The sequence below is a fragment of the Dryobates pubescens genome, chromosome 11 (genome assembly GCF_014839835.1).
Source record: "Dryobates pubescens isolate bDryPub1 chromosome 11, bDryPub1.pri, whole genome shotgun sequence".
Classification (NCBI taxonomy): Eukaryota; Metazoa; Chordata; class Aves; order Piciformes; family Picidae; genus Dryobates; species Dryobates pubescens.
The window spans coordinates 15,184,191-15,210,413 of NC_071622.1; the positions used below are offsets into that span (position 1 = coordinate 15,184,191).

The following is a 26,223-nucleotide window of genomic DNA, read 5'->3' on the forward strand; positions in this document are numbered from 1 at the left end:
AATCCTTTATTCACCTGAGGAATGGTGCTCTTTAATACATTTCAGAACTGAATTCTAACCATATATTAAGGAAATGACAGCCTTCCTATTCTCTTTTGGCTGATACCTGAGATCGGTGACAGCTGAAACCGCTCACACTGGCTCTCTTTTGGAAGAGACCATTCTAGAAACAAGGTGAATTTCTGTCTTCCTGCAGTTCTTTAAAATAATAAGGAACTAATTCCTATCTTTTGTTTTGGTGGGGTGGGGGGTGGAACTTGTGCTTCCCCAACAAATCCACTTCCATTACAATTTTAAGAACAAATTACGTGCAGCAATTTGGGAAAAAAAAAATCCCAGAGTTTCATTTAATTTAATCAGTAAATTTCTTCCAATTACTCAGTAGATTTATTCCATACACACCACTTTTTGTAACTGACTCTGTATTTTCCTGTGTTGCCTACAGCCCATAGCACACTTGAACAGAAAATCTAATTGCAGAAGAGATTTTTTTTTTTTGTCTCAAAATACAAAGTGTTATAATTAAAGATTTGACTGGTTTATGTATCCTAATGCAGGGATTACCCAGTGCTAAAAAATACTTGTTAGTATTATTATGTAGTATTATAGAGCTATTTGCTAATTGTTAAGTAACATTTAATGTATTAATTGTTGTGGATGCCCCCTCCCAAGGCCAGGGTGGATGAGGCCTTGAGCAACCTGGTCCCAGCTATGGCAGGGTGGTTGCAACTAGATGATTTTTAAGGTAACTTCCGAGACAGAACATTCTATGTTTCTATAATTCCAGTACTAATAGCCTTATTATGAAATTAATTTTCAAGTTGAAATTGGAGCTAACAGCTCAGGGAAAACAGTCTCACCCCAGAATAGATGCTCTTGAAAAGCACAAACCACCAGTATTACACTGGTCCTAAGTCAAAACTAAAACTTAAGGGTAGTTCTTTTGAAGCCATTTCAAAATTGTAGCTTAAACATTCAGTATTCACCCCAAAGCTACAGCATTTGATACAGGGAAATAAGGTTCAGTTACCCTTTTCCTAGCCATTTTCAGACCACCTCACAGAATCACACAGAATCCCAGCATGGTGGGGTTAGAAGGGACCTCTGGAGATCATCCAGTCCAACCCCGCTGCTAAAGCAGGGGCATCCACAGCAGGTTGCCCAGGATTGCAATGTCCAGGTGGGTTTGGAATCTCTCCAGAGAGAGACTCCACAACCTCTCTGGGCAGCCTGCTCTGTGGCTCTGGATACATCAAAGTCCTTAAAATGCAGTAGCTGCTATGTGCTTGCAAAACTTTTCCACTCATAGGGAGACTGTGTGGGCTTCTGGGCTCTGCCAATGCTTAATGAAGTCATAAGGAGGTTTTGTATTAACTTTGATAGGGTTTGGTTTAGGCCCCTGGCCTCGATTTTGAGGATGATTTCATGCACACCTGCTGCCTTCCATTATCATGGGGTGGGTGCTAAATACTTTAAAAAAAAAATGGTTCAATTAAAATAATTACTGGGAATAAGTAATTTCTAAGAATGCTTCCATGAGGTAGCTAACAACTTGATACTTTCCTTTGTGCCATCTCATTTTTTTGGGGGGGCTAGATTGAGTGGGAATTCCCAGAGATGCTTGTCCAGACTTTATTAACATGCAATTATTATTAATTTTTTCCCTTTCAATAATGCATTCATAATTTCACTTTAATTAGAAGTTGTTTTACTCTGAAAGCTTTGCCACTTGTGTAACTCTGTAAATGCAAAAGACCAAACTGGGTGTGCATAGTGCACAGCCATCTGTATTCATGAACTTTCTGGAAAGCCTGGCAAATGAACAGTCCTGGGGTAAGATTTGTGTGCCTCTGTGACCACTTGGCTTTCATGAATATCCCTTTTTGACCATAAAGGGAACTCTTGCACATGGTTGTTTGCGATGCGTTCCCCAGCCTTTATTCACAAACACAGAAATATGCTCCTCGAGGGCATTCTGAAATGGGAATTTAGGGAAGTTCCATTTTTCTTGTTGCCACAAGATAGTGTGGAAAATGACATCTCTCACTGCTTCTATTTCTTATGGAAATTTTATCTTCTCGTGACATAAGGCCAACGTCCATAATGATCATCTTCAAGCCGCAGGATAGAAGGACTCTGTGTAACCTGGTGTTTGCACAGCAGTGGATTCGAGGCTGAGCTCATGTGTCTGTGCACAGAAGTAACTTCTGCTGCTGCACTGACTGTCTGAAGGGTCAAGTCTGCAGAGAAATGAGAGATATGGCTGCTCATTTTGGTGCACATAGGGGGATGCTTTGTCAGTCTGGGCCATCAGTAGGGGCTGAGAGCATTTCTTCTGCTGTTCCAGGCTGCAAATATCCTGTTTGCTTTAGCAAAATTGCAAATGTATGCAGCCCAGCCAACAATGACCAGAGGAGCTTTAGAGGAAGGGCAAGAGAGGACTTCTAGAAGGGAATTCCTTCTTTGAAGGTGAGAGAAGGCTCTACAGGACATGTCCCTGAGCATCTCATTTAATTAGACTTGCTTTGAGCTGGGAATTGGACTGAATGATCACTAGAAATCCCTTCCAGCCTAAATTATTTTCTGACTCTGTGAAGTGTGTTTCCAGTTTTTTTTATCAGCTTTCAGCTAGCAGTTCCAAAACACAGAGATTCTCCTTTGGATGAGAGACAACCCACAGTTCTAACTTTTCTTCTTTTGTTCTGTGTTCCTACTTTCTTGCTTGCATGCAGCATCAGTCAGTGAAGGTCCAGCTTACTAAATAATGTTCCATGTGTTGTACCTGTTAAAGATTTACTAAAAATGGTGTGCACTGGTGAGCTTCAGAACTGGAAGTCATTGTGAAGCTCAGAGCATCTCTGTTAAATAGGTGTAGGAGAATGAAAATACTAGTGGATCCTACTTTAAAGACATTCACTTTAATGTAAAGTCTGCCCAACAAACCAATAGACTAGGTGACCAGGAAAATACAGATAAACAACACATTACAGTGAAATGATAGACCCTTCTTCCAGACATGTGGGTGATGCCAGTCAGATTTGGGTGCTTTGCAAGATGAAGATAGTGGACAAACAAGTCCTCCTTGCATCTGGAAACATGGCAACAAAATTTCAGGAGGTTGCCAAGGCTTCTTATGAAACTAGACTCTTTTTAGGCAGTTGGCTAAACGGTAAACTTAAGTGTTTGAGGTTGATGTATTTTTGTATTGTCGGATGTAATTGCTCAGTGTCCATTACTAGACCACCAATACATTCAATTCCCAGGAAATATCCCTTAATGATGTTGAAGGCTTTGAGAATTAAAAGAAAAATAAAATAATTTTGACTTCACAAAAGACAGCCTTAATATGTATCAGCAGATCAGCTTAACCCCAGCCTCCTGTCGTTCTCCTCTCCACTGACTGGAGTCCCACAAGTGAGTTTGATAGTTACACCTTTACTATCCTACCCACTGAGTAAATAAGGTCAGGTCTTCTGCCCCTGCTTATTATTCCTCTTTAGCAGTTTATTGTTGTGCATACAGAGATGAGAGAATTTGTCAGATGGTGTAATACATTGAACCTTAGTGAATTCTGATGGATTTATGATCACTTATGCTGACTGCTGATATGACTTTTGTTTTCCCTTATACCTCTTTCAAGGTAAGAGTACAAACTGTTGTCAAATAAGAGAGGGGAGGTCCAGTCTCAGGTGACTGATGTGAGAAAGAAACTTCAAAATCTAGCATTCACATTGCAAACACTCCCCTCCAGGAATGTAAATTTTCCAGCATTTAGGATTCTGGATGCTAAGAAGAAGGGGAAAAAGAAAAAAGAAAGGGCAAAAATATATTTTCTATTTTCCCTCTCCCCATTTATTGAATGAGGAATAATGTTAAACCCTAAACCAGATGGTATGTGTGGAATTAACATTGCACCATGATTCACTTCAACTGCAGAAATGATGCTACATCTGGCCTCACATTAATTTATGTACTTTCTGAACCATCAGCATCTGCTGAAGTTTGGAGAAACGACCTGATAAAACCCTAATGATACATTTTGTGATCTATATATGAAGAGATTTTTACACTAAAACTTGGTTATTTTGTATAGCAAAGGTATAACAAAATTAATTTTACTTTTTTGTACATCTGCTGTAGCTGAGGTGTTCTGTTGGGTCAGAAACTTTTGAGGAGTTCAAAGACCAACGAACTTTATCAAAGAATCAGAGAATTCCAGTATGAGGGGCATTGGAAGGGACCTCTGGAGATCATCCGGTCCAACCCTGCTGCTAAAGCAGGGTCACTCACAGCAGTTGCCCAGAATCACAATGGCCAGCTGGGTTTGGAATTTCTTCAGAGAAGGAGACTCCACAACCTCTCTGGACAGCCTGCTCCAGGGATTCAAAACCCTCACACCAAAGAAATTTTCCTCCTGTCCAGATGGAATCTCCTGGGTTCTAGTTTGTGACCATTGGACCCTTGTGTCCTGCCACTGTGCACCACTGAAAAGAGGCTGGCCCCATCCTCCATGCTTCCTGCCCTCTAGCTGTTGATCACCATTGATCAGATTCCCTCCCAGGCTGCTCTTCAGCAGGCTACACAGTCCCAGCTGCTGCAGCCTTTTCTCCTCACAGAGATGCTCCAGGCTCCTATGTGTCTTTGTAACCACCACTGGACACTCTCCTGTATTTCTCTGTGTGTCTTGAACTGAGGAGTCCAGAACTGGGCATAGTAATCCAAATGTGGCCTTGCTAGGGCAGTGTAGAAAGGAAGGAGAACCTTTCTTGATCAGCTGATCACACTCTTTTTCACACCTCTGTAAGATGATGCTGAGATATAACTGTCTTTGTTATCTTTTTATTACTATTTCCTCTTCTTCTGACATAAAGTGATGGGCTAGAAGATTTCCCCTATTACAGGAAGGATCTAGACGTGCTAGAGCATGTCCAGAGAAGGGCCATGAGGATAATTAGAGGGCTGGAGCTCCTCTCCTATGAGGACAGACTGAAGGAGTTGGGGCTGTTCAGTCTGGAGAAGAGAAGGCTCCGAGGAGACCATATTGTGGCCTTCCAGTATCTGAAGAGGGCTACAAGAAAGCTGGTGAGGGACTTTTTAGGATGTCAGGTAATGACAGGACTAGGGGGAATGGAACAAAAATAGAAATGGGTAGATTGAGATTGGATGTTAGGAAGTTCTTTACCATGAGGGTGGTGAGGCACTGGAACAGGTTGCCCAGGGAGGTGATAGAAGCCTCATCCCTGGAGGCTTTTAAGGCCAGGCTGGATGTGGCTGTGAGCAACCTGATGTAGTGTGAGGTGTCCCTGTCCATGGTAGGGGGATTGGAGCTGAATAAGCCTTGAGGTCACTAACAATTCTATGATTCTAAGTGCTGGTTTTACTGCCTTTTCCTAGCACTTCCCAGTCTACAGATGAAAACGTGAAACATCAAGATGTAGGATCCTTTCCTTACTACAAAGATGTGGCTACAGGAAAACAGTCTCTCAATAATTGAGGCAGAAAATAGCACTCTTTAAATCACATGAATATGTATTATTATGTATAACAAAAAATGTATTTACTCCTTCAATAGGGCGTTATCTTTAGTTACAGTTATCACAGCACTATTCTACTTCTACCATGTCAATAATGGCTGCATTTTTTATGCAAATAATTCCTAAAGACATTCTTAAGACATACAGAAAATTATTTTCTAATTTCTGGATGCTATTTCTGAAATGTTGTTTGGAAGCCTTATAGCTAAATAGCCATGGATGGGTTTTGTGTCAGGGTAAATTCCTATAAATTTCAGTTTAATTTTAGACTTTCTTTTTGAAATCAGTGTGCAGAATATTCTTCTCAGCTCAGAAGTTACTTTAACTTGCAAAGAGAAATAATGGAAAATATGTTTATATAAAGCTGGAGAGAATTAAACATATAGACTAAGCTATAAGGATCAAAGGCAGTGTGACCAGCAGGACAAGGGAGGAGATTCTCCCCCTCTATTCTGCTCTGCTGAGACTCCAACTGCATTCAGTTTTGGTACCCCCAACACAAGATGGACATGGAACTGTTGGAGTGGATCCAGAGAAGGCCACAAAGATGACCAAAGGGCTGGAGAACCTCCCCTGTGGGGACAGGCTGAGAGAGTTTAGACTGGAGATTAGGAAGAAATTCTTAACAGTGAGGGTGGTGAGACACTGAAACAGGTTTCCTGGGGAGGTTGTGGATGCCCCCTCCCTGGAGGTAGGTGTTCAAGGCTGGGTTGGATGAGGCCTTGAGAAACCTGGTCTAGTGGAAGTTGTACCTGCTTATGGCAGGGGTGTTGGAACTGGATGATCTTTAAGGCCCCTTCCAACCCAAACTGTTCTATGAATTTGGAAAACTCCAGGTGCCAAGGTCAGTCTGTAGTGTGAATGTCAGTCCCCAACAGTGACAGGAGTTCCATGCTAATAAAGCATCATTGTAGTCACTCTGCTGATTTCTTGAATCAACCATTGGATTCAGTGGCATTGTTCTGTAAGCATGACCAAATGTTTCAATGTGATTTCTTTTAAACCTGAAAAAGTGAAGTTGACTGATTCATGAATTTTGTGAGGTTGGGAGAATACTGATTGCAAAGCTTATGGAAAGCACAGCTGTCTGCATCTGATGCTGAATAATCATGTTTTCTTAGTATTCACTGCCATCAGTCCTTTGCAGCTCTTAAAATTCATAACCTTGAATAGTTTTGTAAATCACACTTGTTTTGTAGCTAGTGTTTGGATGTCTTAGTCTGTTTCCTGGTGGCAGACTGTAATCAGTAAAAACTGAGATTCACCCATGTTTCAAATGTGACAGAAGAGTCTCTTTTCCATAAGTTTAATTTTCTTTAAGTTAACTTCCAGCTCAGATTTTTCTTTCATGAATTAAATATGTCAGTAACTTGACTTTACTGGGTGTGAAAGGGAGCCCTGTTACAATTCTGCAGTGATGTGTATGCTCTAGCACCACGTATGAGGGAGTTCTCTGGTTTTTAACCCACTTTTTATGCTAATCACCTCTGGCAGAGGAAAAAGTTTCAGAATCTCTAAGAACAGGTCTGGTGAGGAACAACTGAGGGAACTGGGGTTGTCTAGTTTGGAGAAGAGGAGGCTGAGGGGAGACCACCTTCCCCTCCACAACTTCCTGAAAGGAGGTTGGAGTGAGGTCAGGGTTAGTCCCTTCTCTCTAGTATCAGATCAATAGGAAATGGCCTGATACTGTGTCAGGAGAGGTTTAAACTGGAGATTAGAAAATAATTTATTTGCTGCAAAAGTAGTCAGGGATTGGAACAGGCTGCTCAGGAAGGTGGTGGAGTCATCATGCCTGGAAGTGTTCAAGAAACGTGTGGACACGGCACTGTGGGACACAGTTTAGTGACCATGCTGGTATTAGTTTGATGGGTGGACTTGATCTTAGAGATGTTTTCCAACCAAAACAATTCTATGATTTCATGATTCTCAAATGCTTTATGAGCATCAAATATTTTTGTAACATACCTGACTGCACCTGGTTTAGCTTATTGTCTGAAAAGACCAGTGGTGAACTAGAACCCACTTGTTTAAGATGCCCTACAAATGCAATGCATAGATTTTTGAGGAGACCAGCTGCTTGCCTACACTCAGCCTTGGGAGATATAATCTGATGTGATCTGAGTCAAAGTAAACCTTCAAAATCATTTCAGCCCAGTTACAGAACATGAAAAACAAAACCTATCTGTCAGACAGTGGGGAAGGAGACTGCAGGGCTCGGGATGCTGGGGGATCCTGCCTGCCAAAACACACCCACAAGCAAGTGCCACAGCAAGCACGGGATCAAGCAGGACTAGGATAAAAGGATGATGTGATAACTATGAGGGGGTTCAAAGGTGATTTTCCTGGCATTTTCTAATCAAAATAAAGCAACATGACACACAGACACTGCCTTTTTTCCAAGCTGTTTGTTTGAAACAGGAAGTTTCATTGTAGATCGTCTCTCCATTCCCTGGAAAACAAAAGTTTTTGATAGGAGAAAAACAAATTGTTTTTAATATTGAAAGTTATAAGAATGCTATTGAGATAGAAGCAATGTCACTTTTTCTACTGATAACTAATCCAGAACAATAAAAAAAAAATGACTCCAGAGCAAGATGGTGTGGCATACTGGTTAATGAAGCACAAAGAAATGTTTTATCTACTTCCTAGAGATTTCTCAGCAACATTAAGGACTTGTTTTCATTTACCTTAATATTTGTTACAGGATATTTTCAGTAGTTGAGCTTGCAAAAGTCACTTTAATCTAAATATGATAGCTAGGGCCTATAGAAAAAGAGAGAAAATAGGGAGAAATCTGCTAGTGCAATCTTGCACCTTGTTTGTGCAGCCTGGATTGGTCACTGAGATGATATTTAACCCTGTGAGTTCCGATGTTCTCTAGATAGGTAGGACAGCTGTGATAGGACACTGTCATTGTAGCTCCACAAGCAGCTGCATAAAGCCCATGGCTCCTTAGCCCAAACCTTTTCATTTTACAAACATCTCCCATACTGGCTAGAGTCACAAGGCAGGATTTGAAGAGGCATGTTTTATCACATAGGCATTGCTGAACTCCAGCAGCACTGAAATCTAGACCAGGTTTTGATGGGGAATGTCTCTCAAAGCACACATCATTAGGCTTTGCCAGGCTTCTTCAGTTCTCTGCTCACGGCTGTTGGCACAGATGCAGCATGGTGTGACTAATGGCCCACCTGGCCACAGCACTGGCACCTCCTTGCATCATCAGCCTAGCAAAATGAACTGCACAAGTCTGTGCTAATGCAATGTGCTCGTGCCTGCCAAGCCAAGCAACCCTGGTCAGCTTTGCAGGAGGTTTATGGCAGTAGTTAAATAAAATGTGGACCTACATCTACTTAATACAGCAGAAAAAATTGGGACTGGATTGGGAAATCCTGTTACTTGCAAAGGCTGCTTTAATTCTCAGTTCTTTGGAGTTCAGGCAATGAATCCCCGCTCTGATGACCAAAAAAAATGACCCATTATGAACCTACAAGAAGGGAAGTGTAAATATAGTGGTGAAAACTGAGGTAGGCTCCAGATGGAATAGCCAGCTGTGCTGGGCAGCAGCTGTCCCTTCCAGGACAAAATGAACATACTGGACAAGCCTGGCAGGACTAATTAGATAAAAGTCTCGAGGATAATGGTAGTTGTGCCTATGTAAGGTCTGAAGAGCCTGCCTGTCCTCTGAACTTGTGAGAGACTGGGAAACACTGTAAGGTACACAGCTGAGTGTGGACATACTCCTTTTTCTCCAAACAGAAATGAATTTTGCAACCAAGGTAGCTGTGTGTCAATGTGGTCAACAGATGTGTTCTCCCACAGGGAGGCATGCATTCTTCATTTAGCATTGCTCACCACCAAGATTATCCCCCTCTAAAGATGATGCCGTGCTTTCATCCTGCATACTATCCCTCCGCAGCTATTACTTTTTGGCACATAAACCCATCCAAAGCTGGCATCCCATCTTCTGAATGGGCAAAATGCCACTGTAGCAGATGGGTGAGCAATGAAACAAACCCTACCAGGGTATATTCCTTTCCAGGAGCAAGGAAATGTCATTGAGTGGAGTTGGTCAGCACCTAAAATCCAGGTGCTAATGATAGTGTACACTGACTCTTGAGATTAATGTTGGAGGATGCACATTACCAAACACAGGCTCAGAAAGTGAGAGAAGGGATTTTGCAGTCACTTTGGACATGAGTTGCACAGAAGAAAACACTGAGTCAATAAATTACTTTTTTCTAATTAATGTTTTCAAAGAGTTTTTCCTAAACATGTTACTGAATGAATGAATACTTGCTTAGCCTGAAATACAAGACAAAATTATCCATGAAATAAACAAATATGTGGAAAATTCCTTTAAATATTTAAAACAGAATCACAGAATCATAGAATGTTTTGGGATGGAAGAGACCTTTAAATCCCATCTAAGTCCAACCCCAAGTGATGTCAGGATTTGTTGGTTGTGCTTGCCAAAGGTGTTCAACACAGCCCTAAGCTAGAAGCTTTCATTGATACTACAAAGAAGAAAAATATAACCCAAACCAATTTGGTTCTTCAAACACCCGTATGGGGCTGGTGATGCATTTGGGCTCATGAGTCTGTAGTTTTTGCCCTCATGGGACCTTTTGCTCAAGCAAGGACCAGTTTTGTGACTGAACAATTCAGAGCTATGGAGTGATAACAGAAAGGGGAAAAAAAAAAGCTTTTCTGTTGTGGTCCTTAAGAACTTGCCTAGTTAAACAAGTGAGATTTTACTTTGGGCTTTGTAACAAGGTGTCCTTCCTCTGAAATCAGATAAGAGAGAACAAGGAGAAAAAAAGTCTCAGGTATTTTCTTTTACACTAACATTAAATACTGACAAATAAAGGTAGTCATAGGATCATAGAACAATCTGTGTTGGAAGAGACCTTAAAGTTCATTTAGTTCCAACTCTCCAGCCACAGGCAAGGACAGCAATCTTGGAAGTAAACACATTTTATACACGATTTAAATTCAATGCCTGCAGAACATCTTTACATTGCTTTCAAACAGGAGTTAGTATAGCAGACTTAGCCCCAGTGTCATTGCATTTTAGATATAAATCTGTCCTATTGCATAGTTATTCATATGAGGTACCCCCCTCAAAAAAAAAAGCATAAATACTGGGAGTAGTTTCTGTTGTCCCTGTGCTTAGACATTGATGTATCTACACTTGCCACCAGAAAGGGATATCTAAACATCAGACACCAGCTGGGGAAAACTTCAGCTTGCGACCTTATTTCAGGAAAAAATGAGGCTTGCAGAAGATATCACTGATGAATGCTGTGGTTTCTGTTTTCCTGCTCAGGAGAGGAGTCACTCACAATTTTTGTGGACAAACGGAAGCTGAGCAAGAGGTCAGAAGGAAGTGACCCCAGCACCAACAGCTCTGCGGTGACTCTGGAGACCCTGCACCAGCTCGCAGCCTCCTACTTCATTGACAGGGACAGCACACTGCGCAGACTCCACCATATCCAAATTGCCTCCACTGCCATCAAGGTAGGAGAAGTCCTCCAGGACCAACCTGCATATGTGTTTCCAGCTGCTTCTAAGGAGACACGGTTTGATTAGTAAGCAAAGGTTTGTTAGCAGGGCAATAATTTTTGTTCTAAACTTTCTAAACTCTATCAAAGCATGCAGTTGATAATGAAGATTCTTGTTTAGAAGAGGGCCTAACATACTAAAGATACTGCCACTGAGGAGTGCTGCATAATTTGAATGATACAGTGGCCCTTACGGAAGTGCTTGGCCATCAAGACAATCTTTTTTACCTGTGTACTCAGCAACTGCATTTATAAATAGACTTATATTGGTTTATGGACATATACAGTTCCTTCAGACCTCTTTTCTGCTTTCTTCTCCTTCCAAACATAGTTACTTTGTCTGAAACATTAACTTTTTTATGTATTTACTTGTTTTAACTGACTGTTGGAACAATTCGGATGTAGTTCTGACACATCTTATTTCCTACAAGGAGCTTTTAATAGTACAGTTTGTCAGCCAAAGCACCCTGCCCACTGGTTGCTGTAGATCACTTACAGCACTGGAGGATGCTTGGCTAAGATCCGTACCCTCACAGGTATCATACAAAGCAACAGCTCTTGGAATAATAGAACTGTTTTGGTTGGAAAAGACTTCTAAGGTCATCAAGTCCAAACATTGAGCCCAACCATTGACCCAACACCACAATGGCCATTAAACCATGTTCCACGTCCACATGTTTCTTGAACACCTCCAGGCACAGTGACCCCACCACCTCCCTGGGCAGCCTGTTCCAATCCCTGGCCATCCTCTCAGGAAAAGAATTTTTCCTAATCTCCAGCCTAAACCTCCCCTGGCACAATTCCAGACCATTTTTTTTTTGTTCTATAGAGAGAAGAGATCAAGCCCCACCTCACTGCAACCTCCTTTCAAGGAACTGTAGAGATCAATGAGATCTTCCCTCAGCCTCCTCTTCTGAGTAAACACCCCTGTTCCCTCAACTTCTCTTTGTAAGACTTTTTCTCCAGACCTTTCTTCTTTTGAGCAGTTCTGTAGCCTAAATGTTCTTTGTTTGAAATAACCTCTCTCAGACCATTTCCAGCACTGAAGAGCAAATAAAATTTTAACTTGCAGTTGAATATGCATTAATGATGAAGTTTTTAATGCAAGATGTGATTTAGAATCTGTTGTGTTCATTGGATCTTTCTATGTTAATTTCATTAAAGACTATCTGAATCCAACTGCAGTTTCCATCTACCTTAGCTGTTGCTCAAGTAAATAGAAATTTACATCCTTGGGAGTGCCAAGGCCTTTACAGTGAGAAGTATACAACCTGAATTTGTGGCTTGGCAGCAGCCATGTAATTCAGCTGCAGCTACATGGAGAATATTCCTCCTGTCCCATCCATCGTGAGCTAGCAACATGGCATCAAACCCCATCTCAGAGTTGGTCATCCACAGGTGTAGGATGGCCTTTAGCTGTTCAGATGGTACAGCTGATGGTGCAGCAGATCCAACAGAGAGTCACACAGTCTTGCTGCAGAACACTGTGCTACCCATCTCACTGATGTGACTTGTCTTCACAGTCTCATTGCAGCAACATTTTAAAGTAGACTGCTTCCATCAAACCAAGTGCAAAATTTTCCTCTCTGGTAAGGTAATTTATAATTAAGCAGTGTTAACTGAACTGACAGAACACAGAGTCACAGAATCATGAAATCATAAAATCATTTTAGTTGGAAGAGACCTTTAAGATCATTGAGTCCAACGGTCAACCCAGCATAGCCAGGTCACCACTAAACCACGTCCCTCAGCACCTTTTAAATCATCTTTTATACCCCTCCAGAGATGGGAACTCTACTACTTCTCCAGGGAAGAAATTGTTTCTCATGTCCAAATTAAACCTTCCTAATTTGAGCCCACCTCCTCTCATCTTGTCACTTGTTCCTTGGGAGAAGAGATCAAACCCCAACAAGTCCCAACCTCATTTCAGGGAATTGTAGAGAGATGGAAGGTCCTCCCCCAGCCTCCTTTTCTCTAGTTCACTCCAACATGCAGAGACAAAACAGCATCTCAAAAAAATTCCTCCTCTCTATTCACTGATTTTTTTTTTTTTAAGGCAGATTTGTGTTGCAATATAAAACTCAACCCTGATCAATAACTGTTCATGTAATGGAACCTGTGCGTGTCTAAAGTCTCCTACAAACACAACAAGATGACTGTTTGTCCTGCAGTCCTTTGCTCAGATGGATACAAATGTAAGTTGTAGTTCATCAACAAATCTGATTTGGTTAATTTGCTGCAGGAGACTCTAGGAAATGGTTCTCACATCAAATGCGACTGTGCTGATAGATGAAACCCTTGCTTTTTAGTTGGCTTTCATGGGGAGATGAGGAGCATTTGCATTACAAATTTCTATTGTCAGAACACTTAACTGAACAAAAAACCTGTTTCTGTTGAAAAGGAGAAACAACTAAGCAGCCAGAAAAGGCTTTTTTGTTGTTGTTGCTGTTTTTTGTTCTCTCCCCACATGCAGACTGCTGGGTTTAAGTTGGAAAACCATCAAATCCCGTTCTAGATCCATGGTGTAAGCAGTGCATTTCAAGATTATTTATTAACACATATATGTTGATGTCTGATTTTGACCACTGGATTTTGCAGAGCTTTAGAGACAGATCTCTCTGTTCCAGCACATCAACTTGAGGGCTGGTTCAAGAGACATGACCCTCTGAGCAATGTGAGGACCAGGGTGGCCTTTAGCCAGTTCTGAGCCTTCCTCTCCTGCTCCATGGAGGAGAGTGAATCCAGTGCTTTTTATGCCATAAACTACTGTGCAGCTTTTTAAATCACAGCATCTTCTGTGTCTGGGCTGAACCCTCCCAAGTCTGCTCACAGCCTTCCCCCTGCACAAAAGATGGAGGATTTGCAAAGTGAGTTCAAGGAAAGCTGTCTGAAATTACCAAAGCTCCCTTCTGACAAGCATCAGAGAACTCCAATACAAACCTATCGCAACAGCTGTAGAAATCCCTGAAACACTGAATTTGCATTGGAAAATTTCCAAGTAATGCACAATCACTACATCACAGAGAAAGGAAAGCATTAAGAAGTGAGAACTAAAATTAAACTCTCCATGTACAATTATTTATCTAGTGAAAAACAAAAAACAACCAAACGAAACAAACAACAAAACAAACCCAAAAACATTCAGTGTAAACTCTGTTAATGTACAGCATAAGGAGTGGGAGAGATGAACCAAGTTTACTAATCCAATTTGTAATCAAGTTAGCTGTGACATAAATAAAGATAACATGAGTTTAAGAGATTGAGGCTTTGCTTTAATCACATAGGCAATACATTATTTATTCCACATTAAGAAAGGTAAAATCACAACATATTCTGATTAGAAATCCAATGTCCATGGGAGCCACCCAGAGCCTGTTTTAATGTTTAGCTTATTTAAAAGTCCATGATACATACATTTTTTCAATATTGTTTTAATGCATGCTTTTCAGTGGAAGTGGTTAGGCTCACATGCTAAATCAACAGTTTGCAGCTTCAAGGGCCTCACTGGAAGCTCACCAAGTGCCTGAGGGCTGCAGCTGATTTGCATATACATTTACATGAATGTACATCCTGTTGTGTTTGAAATATTACAGATCCAACATTACTTCCATGGCATGCTCAGTTTTGAGGCTTTTTCTGATGAAAATCTCTCTTCAGATGCACTGGTAGCTGTTAGCTCTCCCTATTAGCATCCCTATTAGGATGAAGGGGTGCGGTCTCCTCTCCTTTAATAAAATCCTGTGCAGGCATGGAATACAAATAAAGCTGGAGAATGTTGTTCTTTCCATGTGTGGTATCATTAACAAGCAATATTCTCAGCTCTTCCAACTCAGTGTTATTCCTTCCTCTGCACAACCGTGCCAATTTGCACCTATTGAAGATGTAACCATAGCTGGAGGCCCAGGGGAAGGTGGTCTGACCTGAGACCTGGCACTATGCAATGACCTTAATCCATATGAATGACCTCTTTCCTTTGCTGATTGATGGATAGTGTGAACAAAGCACGAAGGTCATGAGTTTCTGTAGCATCTAGTGTGATTCTGACATATCCTGTCATTGCCCACTGGCAGAATGACCTTGGTGTACAACCCTGAGTCTATGCATCCATACTCCTAACAGCTAATTAAAAGATGTTGTCAAGGGTGGGTAGAAGGGAGAGAGCTCTGCATAGCACAGATTTCCTCTGTCTTTTGAATGTAATGTAGCTGAGAAATGGCAGTATGCTCCTGCTCAAATTACTCCAATTCCTGTTTGCCAGAAGCCATAAATCCACCTTTGTCATTAATGAATCGTAGAGTCACAGAATCATAGAACTGTTGACATTGGAAGAGACCTTTGAGACCATCAAGTCCAACTGCTTGCCTACCACTCACAATCCCACCACTGCTGCTGAGCTGTTAGCACTAAGCCACTTCCCTCAGCACCAAATCCATGAATCTTTTAAATACCTCCAGAGATGGTGACTTCACCACCTCCCTGGGCAGCTTGTTCCAGTGCCTGGTAAAAAAAATTTGTAACATCCAAACTGAACTTCCCAGGGTGTAACTTGAGGTCATTTCCTCTTGCCCTGTCCTTTATTGCATGTAAGAGTAGACCAACCCAAACTGGATACCAATTCCTTTGCGGCAGTCCAGGAGGATGATGACGTCTCCTCTCAGCCTCCTCTCCTGAAGGCTAAACAACCCCAGTTCCCTCAGCCATTTCTCATAAGTCTTGTGTTTGAGACCCTTTGCCATCTTGGTTGCTCTTCTCTGGATATGCTCAAGCATCTCAAAATCCCTCTTGGAGTGAGAGGCCCAAAACTGAGCACAAAACCACTTCCACATTAAGTCCAAACATGTAGGCAATGCAAGAGAAACAAAACAGTCTCATGGTAAATGAAACATTATTGAGTATTCTCACTGCATTCTGCAAAAGGATAAACACAATTATGTTAGGCAAGGTCACCACTGCTACTTCATCAAGTGAATGACAGCTTCTTCCGTTCCAGAGTACATTATCCAGAGCAAGTGCAGAGGAGGGGAATAACCCTGGTGTAGGCCTTGGAGAACAAATCTTATGAAGAGCAACTGAAGAAGCTGGGGCTGTTTAGTTTAAGGAAGAGTAGGATAAGGGGAGACCTCATCGCTCTCTACAACTACCTAAAAGGATGTTATAAAGAGGTTGGTGCTGGTCTCTTGTCGCAGGCAATTGGCAATAGAACAAGAGGGAATGGCCTCAAACTGCAACAAGGGAGGTTTAGACTGGACATTAGGAAAAAATGTCCACAGAAAGTGGTCAGACATTGGAACAAGCTGGTCACCATCCCTGTATATGTTTAAAGGTACTTTAAATGTAGTGCTTGGGGATATGGTTTAGGGGTGAACATTGTAGAGTAGCACTAATTAGGTGTTCAAGAGGAGATTGGACATGGCACTTGGTGCCATGGTCTAGTCATGAGGGCTGTGGTGACAGGTTGGACTCGATGATCCTCGAGGTGTCTTCCAACCTTAGTGATACTGTGATACTGTAATAGTTGGACTTGATGATCCCAGGGGTCTTTTCCAGCCTGAATGATTCTATGATCCTTCAAGGGAGCTGGGGCAGGGGAATGCAGTGTAGGTGCTATCTCAGGGTCCAAAAAGCCGCAGCACAACAAGAGAACAGGAGGCAACCGAAGAACAGATGCATAAATTGAATTTCCCACCAGCTATTTGCAGCCAGATTACAGCCCATTTATTCCATCTGAGTGAGAAAGAATAAACATCCTGGAGAATGTGCCCTCTAATTTCAATTAAATTTTATTGTGTAATTTGCTTTTCTTTCTTCCCCCAAACTACTTTTTTTGTTGTTTTTCCTTTCTTTTTTTCTCTGTGAGAGATCTAAGCATTTTGTTGCCTCTAGAAACTCTAGATTTCAAATAGTTTGTAAGAACATGGCTCTCTTGTGATGGTAAGTATATCTGATTACCTATAATTAACCCATGAATGACTCATGGTGGGCTGTTAGAGAGGAAACTTAAGTGTAATGAAATTAGTTTCTGACTCAAAACTGGGACAGAAATGCTGACAGATTTTTTTGGTTGTTTTATTTCTTTGTTTAGTCTGAAAAAGCTTGCTTGCTTCATTTTCCTTCTTTCATACCTCATACTTGAATGTGATTTTCTGTGGGTTCAAGTAATTGCTGCAATCAAAAGTAGAAATGCTGCCACACCATAAACCCTCAAGCTTTTGTCAGATTTCTGCCAAATTCTAAATGTGGAGTTTTCACAGTTTTGTACAAGCAGCTACATTTCTGACACTTGAAATCTGGAGCTTGAACCTTTCTTGCCCTCAATTTCCCCATTCAGGTTGTGGGGAGGATTTAAGATTTATAGCTGCGAAATCTTGTAAATGATCAGAACTTGGTATCCTGGCCTGAGCTAGACCAGTGTTCAGTGTTGTCATTTCCCAGCCCAGTGAGGCACTTTCTGAAGCTCAGGATGGGTTTGCACAGCCAGGGACTGCATCTAGCAGGCATGTGGTCATGGGGAGAGTTCCTGCCAAGGGCTGGTCTGCAGAAAGGCTCTGCCTTAAACTCGCTTCTCGGAAGACCAAGGGCACTGCCACAGCTTGTGCCCCACCTTGGGAGGCAGGATGTCAGAGGTAACATCTGTGGGGACAGGTGACCCTCAACTGCCCAACAAGGGATTGATGCCCATGGATGGCATCTTCAGGAGAAAGCTGTTTGATCAAACCTCTTCACTGGTTCACTGGCTGTTGTTCCAGGAGGGCTCTGTTTTGCCTTTGATCTTCATCCGTGTGTTCCACAATGAAGCTGTTGAATCTGATTCCCATCTGCTGCTGAGCCCATTCTGGGACTTCTGCAGTGCCTGGCCCTACTAACATCAGTGGTGCCAATGGTGACCTCTCTGCCATCAGTGTTTGGATTCCATATTAGTTCATGTTTCTTTGTTTCATTGGATTGTTCTTTCCAACCCAGATGGTTTAGTTTCTTTCCTACCCCATCAGTCTCTCTCCCTTCTTTCCTTTCTCTTCCCTTTGTGAAGGCAGAAATGTTCATGGAGCGTCCCTAGTGGCCAGCCCAGCCCTGACCCTTGCCACTTGGGAAGCTCAAAAGATTGCGCCTAGCAAGAGCTGTAAGCTGTTAAATCACAGTCCTGGAAAGACCTGTAATGTCAACTATTTGCTGACTCCTTTGTATAAATGAAGTAGTTAATATAAGTTTGACTAAAGAGAATTTAGGGAACAAGATGGAATTCACTGTCCACATACAAAAAAGGGTGGGTTCCCCATTTTGTAGGAATAGTGACATCAAAGACATCAAAGAAAAGCTTCAGTATAGATTTTCAAGGACAAGAATTTTTCAGGTCTGTTCTGAAATTCCAAGTTCTCCACTCTCTTGGGATATCAAAATGCCTTCACATAAGACCAAAGGTTGACATTTTTCAAAGGAGAAGTTAAAAATTAAGATTTTCAGGAAATAGGTAGAAATTGTGCTCCCAAATCTTTGCTTTGATATGGTCGACTCCCATAACACTTTTGTGAGAACTGAACACTTTTTACAGATTACTTTGAAAATCCTACTCATTATTAAAGTGGTGCCACAGAATCAGGTCTAAGATGTCTAAGTATGGATTTTTAAATTTAAATGTGGGCCATTACTTAATTTTTCCAGAGGAACTAAGACCTGCAATCAGGCATCTAGCTTCTGCTGTATTTTGAGCATCACCTGGCTCCTAAAGATGCTTTTATTGTAAGGGCTTGTAGTATTAGGATGAGGGGCAATGGCTTCAAGCTGGGAAAAGAGACATTTAGACTGGATATCAGGAAGAAATTCTTTACAGTGAGGGTGGTGAGACACTGTAACAGGTTGCTCAGGGAGGCTGTGGATGTCCCCTGCCAGGAGATGTTCAAGGCCAGGTTGGATAAATCCTTTGAGCAATCTGGTCTTGTGGAAGAAGTCCCTGCTCATGACAGTGGGTGGGTGGAACTAGATGACCATTAAGATCCCTTCCAATCCAAATCACTTTATGATTCTGCGATTCACTAACCTGAGTTAAACTGTGGATTTGGACAGGTAAGTTTAGGCATCTGTTATCAAAATGTTGGCATTGTGGTCTCTGAACTCATGTCACGAAGCACATCACAGAGACTGTAAACTAACATGGTACTAACATCAATAAAATGTGAAGCACAGGACATGACATGAGTGCTGTAGCACGGTAGTGCACCCAAAATAACACACTGTGTTTCCCAGCAGGGTTTATTTGCTGGACCACCGTAGCTACATCCCTTATTTTTCTGCATTTAGTCCAGTTTCAGATAGCTAAGATGCCTTTGTACCATGTTCTGCCAAACAATATCAGTGTTTGTCTTGTTAGGAAACTGAAATGTGTTTATGTCTGAGAGCTGTGGAGGAGATCTTTGGATCAAATTCATCTCAGGTGTAATGAAATCTTGTGACTGCTCTGTGTGGGCCATTAACTAATTCTAGGAACACACCAAGTGCAAAGGTTAGGGATTTATTTCCATATCCTATTCAGGAATTTGAGGTGATGATATTAAAAACAACTTTAATTCATTTGGACAGTTGAGTTTTAATTAAATCGAAACTCCAGGGCTGCTTTCTCTGAAAGGTAACGTAGAGGTCAGCTCATCAGCTGGTGTAAAGCAGTACAATTCCTTTCAGAATCTGGCCCTCACTCTTTCAGGGAGTGAGAGAAAAGGGGAGAAAAAGCAAGTTAATGCAATAACGTGTTTTACTAAGCGCTCTCGGAATGCATCCTCAGCAGCATAATTGACACGATACATCACAGCAGCTGCAGCATGACACTCGTAAAAGGATGTGTTTTAGCAGCCTCTAATCCAAAGTCCTCTGTCTCATTATATTTTCAGCAGTGTGTGTAGAGGAGTAATGAGTGCATGGAGTTACAGCATCACCAGTGAGTTGGTAACCCAGCAGGAAATGCTTGCGAAGCAACAAAACAGCACATAATGGAGATGTGAGGATATGTGTTTTGGAAAGACTTTAGACATCTATTCTTCTCTTCTAAACAAAACCCAAACCCATGCCTCAAAACAACTAAGGATAGACCGTGCCACATGAGAGATCACAAGAAAATGAAGGGCTTTATTAAATCAGTGATGGAGTTTAGTCTAGGGAGAAGGGAGAAAACATCCCAAGAAGATAAAGACTGCCACAGCCTAAGCAGATTATAAATATATATGTAAACAAGAGACCTTAACAGCACTCATACAACACTTACCATCACAGTTGTCAAAAACTTATAAACAATTCATACTTCAGTTTCTTAAATGTTTCATATTCTTTCTGTTGTTGTTGTCATTTTCCCTTTAAAACTGAAACTAAAATAAATAAACCCAGACAACTGAGAAGGGTCACAGTCCTTTGAGATCCTCAGTGACCATATTGAACAACACAGTCAAAGCAGAACATGCCAGCACTGATTTGGAAGCACACAGTTGTGCATGGATTTTAATCTGGTCTTTAGCCTGGCTTTGCAGTGGTTTTTTCATGGGTTGAGAAACTTACTTTAGCACCCTTCAATGAATAGAGAGTCCTTCACATTCTAACAGCTACTGCCCATGAGTAGGTCAAAAAAGAGAGACATGGACCTCCTGGAGCAGGGGCAGGGGAGGGCCACCAAGCTGAACAGAGGGCTGAAAGAATTGCAGCTGTTCATACCAGAGAACAGCAGGCTCCAAGGAAACCTTATAACCACACTTCATTATCTGAAGGGAACCTATAGTCTCAAGCTGTGCCAGGGGAGGTTTAGACTCAAGGTGAGGAGAAAGTTCTTCACCGAGCAAGTCGTTCGTCATTGGAATGTGCTGCCCAGGGAGGTGGTGAAGTCACCATCCCTGGAGGTGTTCAAGAGGGGATTGGACGTGGCACTTGGTGCCATGGTCTAGTCATGAGGTCTGTGGAGACAGGTTGAACTCGATGGTCCTCAAGGTCTCTTCCAGCCTTAGTTATACTGTGATACTGTGATATAGGAAGGCTGGAGAAAGACTACTTATAAGGGCTTGTAGTGCTAGGATGAGGGGCAACAATTTGAGACTGGAGCAGAGTAAATGTAGGTTGAGCATAAGGAGGAAGTTCTTCACGATGGCAGTGGTGAAATAATCGGAATAGGTTTCCCAGGGATGTGGTTGAGTCCCTATCCCTGAAGACGTTCAGGGTCAGACTTGATGTGGCCCTTGCCAGACTGATTTAGTTGGAGATATTCCTGCTGACTGCAGGAGGGGCTGGACAACATGACCTTTGAGAGTCCCTTGCAATCCGATGCAATCTGTGAATCTATGACATGAAGGTCAGATTGGATGGGGACTTGAGAAGCCTTGTCTAGTGGAAGGTGTCCCTGACCATGGTAGAGGGGTGGAAATAGATGACCTTTAGGGTCCTTTTTGTGATTCTATGATTAGGAAGAATATCTCAGGTGAAGACTCAGAGTCAAAAGAATTAAGCTTAGGGATGAATAAGAAGCTGCTGAAAGGTTTCAGTGTTCATAGTAACTTTGCTATAGAATTTGCACCCCTACACAGTGAGGAAGAGGCATGCAATATCTAGTCATGCACTGTGTGTGCGGTACTTATTTACTGCAGCAATACGTGGAAGTAGATTCTAGTCTTAGATATTCTTTCCATGTCTCTTCATACATCTGTGGGATTTAAAGGTGAAGATTGGCTTTCATAGACTCTTTAGTTGGAACATCTGATGAGGATTTAATGATGGAATTCTAGATCAGTTCTAACTACTAACTCCGTAGGCAGACCCTCAAATATGCAGGAAAGCTTGTGAAAACCAGTAGCATAAAAAAGGAAGAGTTTAGCAAAACTCTGCATTGAGAGTTGGCTGTACCAATGAGACAGAAAGGGCAAATGTGTTGCAATCATTTACCAGAGGAAGTAAATGGGTGGGAAGTAATGAGGATATAGCCTAAAAATAAATGCCTAAAAACATTTATGTGACCCAGGCAGCCAGTAATGTGATTTCTTTTGAGAAGCTGGAATGACAGCCCCATCAGAGGTAGTTTGAGTGGAGTACGGTAAAATCAAGTGGACATGTAAAACATCCTGCTGCAGATGTCATGTAAGTGAGGTGCAGAGTGTTAGGAATTGCAGTGCTGTGGAGGGCAAAAATAAATCAGGAGTTTGCATGCTCTCCAGGGGAGGAAATATAAGAGCTGGAAATAGCTTTAAATAGTAAATTTTTAGAGATATTGCCAAAAAAAAAAATATTGCAATTAAGTTTTAGAATTGCAGAGAAATATATAATCAGAGGCAGGATCTCTATGGAAAATCTGGTTCTTAATTAACCTGCCCTTATCACTTTCAAGCTTAAAGACTTTAAATAATTTTTGTTATTTTAGGTCCTAATATAAATCTTTAACATTATTTTCTTTAGCACATTTTTTTTGTTTATTCTTGGTTTTTCAGTTGTTTGGTTTGGGTTTGTTTGGGTTTTTTTTTGTTCTTTGGTTTGGTTTGGTTTGGTTTGGTTTTGGTTGGTTGGTGTGGTCTGGCTTGTTTGTTTTGTTGTTTCTTTTGTTGTTTGTTTTTTTGTTTTCCTCTCTTAAAATATAACATATACATATAATTTCTGTTTAATTGATCACATTAAAGGTATCAGAAAAGTGATTCAAGAAAGACTTTATTTTTTTGTTCATCCTTTCCCAACCTAAGAAAATGATTTTCCTTTACAACTAGCCAAATCAGGTCGTCTTCTTGAAACTAATAGGGGGACAGTGAAAAATCCCAACAGCCTCAGCAGTGCACATTGGAACTGAGCCATGAAGACATAAATCCTATTCCTAAGACTCCTGGGAAGCCTTTGCAAGCGATTTTGCAGTGGGGCTAAATGTAGGCAGATGGTCTTCCTTTACTGTACACACCCCAAGACTCCTTTAGAGCTTTTTGTCCTTTATATAGCAATGGAGTTTGGAAAAGCATGGAAGGTTGGGAGTGGGGCTTTACTTCAGGTCTCTCTGGTTTTGCTTTCTGCAGACACCTTGAGATTTTATGAGCATGAAATATTATTTTAATTTGTATCTGTGCTGTCCTTTTTGTTTCTAATTTTATCTTCTAAAGAAAATATACAGATTTCATTTATTGCTAGTTGCCTGATTGTCTCCTCAGGCAATAAAAGTTGTGAAAAAAATAATACTAATATTCATTTAAATAAGACACAGGAAAGCAGAAGTATCCAAAAGTAAACTGAAACAAAATACTCAGCTCTTATTATATTTTTTTAAGTCTATAAGTTCTCCATAAGACACTCTCATTTATTCTTCAAGGTTAATTAAAAGAGATAGCTTACTCTTTCCAAGACAAGGCCTGTCCTTATTCTCTCTGTGAGGCTGACACAGCCTTGATTTCTGAAAGTGCAGACAACAAAGGCTCTGCCACTGCTGCCCTGTGACAGCTTTTCCAAGAGCCTCATTTAGTATCACAGAATGGTTTGAATTGGAAGAGGCCATCTAATTGAAATCCCCTTGTTGTGGTCAGGGACACCTTTTCTGCAAACTTTTCAGTTGTTTTACATAAGGATGCATGGGAACATAGCACCTGGCATGCAGTGGATTTAAAATGTACTTGAAAAGGGTAAACTGTGGCTCTGATGCCAGAACTGTCAAAGCTGCCTTTGACTTCAGCTGGGGTAAATCCTCACTTTTCAATTTCCATAGCCACAGGAGTGTTGCAGTCTGTAGAAAGCATTACAGTATAAGGAGTTATTAATTTCCTCTCCCTACCTGATCCCTATCTTTAGAAATTAGTTCAATCTCTATGTGTTTCCTGCTAGTTCATAGCTGAGATATATTTCATCAAGGGGTCAGGGCTGGGCCAGCCACTAGATGAGTGCCAGAAGCTCTCCATGTATGCCTCTGCCTTCCCAAAGGGAAGAGACTGATGGGGTGTGAAAGAAAATAACCCAACTGGGATGGAAAGAAGAACAATCCAATGGAATAGAAACAAAGAGACAAACCGATATGGAACCCAACCCATGATAGCAATGAGAGCACCATTGGCACCACTGATGCTGGGGACAGGCACTGGGCAAGTCCCAGACTGGACTCAGTAGCACATGGGAACCAGATTTGGGAGATACATTCTGAAACTGAATTCAGAAATACATGAATGAGGATCAAAAGCAGAAGGGACAGAGCCCTCCTGGGACACTGACTATTGAAGAAGAGGCTTGACCCTGCTGATCCCTCAGCTTTCTCCTGAAGATTCCATCCAAGGGATGCAAGCTGTTGTTAGTCAGCTGATGGTCACCTCTCTTGTCTGCTCCTCCCCACAGGCGCCACCTCTGCCTTCCTGTGGCCTAAGGTGGGGCACAAGCTGGGGCAGTGCCCTTGGTGTACAGAGGAACAAGTCTAAGGAAGAGCCTTTCTGTAGATTAGCCCTTGGAAGGAACTCTCCCCATCAGCTAGAAGCAGGCCCTGGCTGTGCAAACCTGCCCTGAACTTCAGAAAGTGCCTCTCTGTGCTGAGAAATCAAATTCCTCAAAAGGATCAGGTCTGTTCTAGCTCACAAAGAACAGCTGCTGTCTTGTTTTTTTTCAATGTTCTTGTGGATTCCCTTGGAATTTACATGCAATAAACTGCTCTCTGAGATAGCATGGAATAGAATTTTACAGGTAGGCGACTGCTCCCTATCTGATGAACCTAAACAGCCTTAAATTAATCACAATTTTCTTCACAAATTTAACCTCAGAGCAGAATTCAAATCATTTGAGTTAATTTCCAGTTCCTAGAATATTCTGATTTCCTTGGGATTTAATGCTTTATGTGGTGACATTACATTTGCATTTCACTATTGCTGTAAAGTAGAAGTCTGGTTCACAGTAAATTCCTCAAGGTGCCAAAACAAAGGAGAGGGAATGGGGGGATTACTGTGATGTCTTGGGAAACTTCATCGCTACAGTCAGTGAAACTGGAAGCCATCTCCTTGTCCAAAATCTTGAAAGAAGTTTCTATTCCACTTTTAACAAAATGAATAGAATTTTAAACATTTATTTCACGTGCAGGATAATCAAATTAAGTGTTCCTGTTCCAACTTACAACAGCAGATGAAAGTAAAACAATGTGGAAGCAACGAGTTACGGGGCTCTTCAAATTAAGTCAGTCCTGTACTATCAGTACTGCTGCTGGAAAATGTGTTGAAGATGTTCCATGCCTGGGAGACATTGTTTTAGAGTGCTGGTAATTAAAACAAAAATACAATTGAAAACATTCAGGCAGCCCCTGACATTGTGGGTGCTGTTGGTTGGTCTGTACCTCTTTCAGAAATGTTCATCTAGCTGGTAGCATAGAAAGTGTCAGTGCTTGGAGCATTCAGAAGATTTGATTTATTTTAATTACACACTAATTAGTGGGAGTCCTTTAATATGCTCAATGACACAAGTAGGGCAGCAGCTATTGCGTGGTAAAGGCAAGTGCTGAAAGAAAGGTACTTTTGTGAAAAACCATTGAGCTGGGGGGGAAAAACAAAGGAAGCTGGCAGGAGATCCACTAAATAGAAAGTACATTTAGTTCATATTCATTTGATCAACTTTTTTAAGGTGAAATGAGCAGTGGCTGCAGAACATCCAGTGATGGGAGTGTGTGGGAACACAGGCTGGAAGACAAGTCCTGAGGGTGGGGTTGATAAAAGAATCATACAGCAGAACCCCAAAGTCTTCAGGTTTCTCTCCTCTCCACAATTTTGCCCTTCGCTCTCTCTGCACCAGCCCTTCAGAAGAGACCTTCTTCCATGAGTAGTCATCTATATATAATGAGTTTGCTCTAAATCATGATTTTAATGTTTAAAATATTAAAGAGGTTTGTACGAATATAAACGCAGCTGCCTGTTTTGAAGTGTCTAGCATTGTCTCTCTCCTTCTCCTTTGCATTGGCTTAGTTATCTTCCTTACAAACCAAATACATTTTTACAGTCTTGCTGAAGAGGATGGTCCTTTATGCAAGACCAGACCACCTCTGCATGTGCATGTAGTTAGGAATATTAGCTATGTGCATTTAAAAGGGGGCACCAGGAACAAAACCTCTGCAGAAGGATATTTCCCTTTTATTAGGGAAGTCTTCTATAGGCTTAATTATCCTGGACAAAAAAAATCACGCT

The 26,223-nt window shown here is 41.5% G+C and overlaps 1 protein-coding gene across 2 annotated transcripts in view; it reads left to right on the plus strand.

Annotated features, from left to right (window-relative positions):
• The window catches only part of BRINP3 (BMP/retinoic acid inducible neural specific 3), a 232,250-nt gene that overhangs the window by 131,181 nt on the left and 74,846 nt on the right, over positions 1–26,223 (plus strand). For both annotated transcript variants that reach the window (XM_054165573.1, XM_054165574.1), the window contains exon 4: positions 10,864–11,054. In XM_054165573.1, coding sequence (XP_054021548.1) covers positions 10,864–11,054 — 191 coding nt within the window. The remainder of the gene's footprint in view (positions 1–10,863; positions 11,055–26,223) is intronic.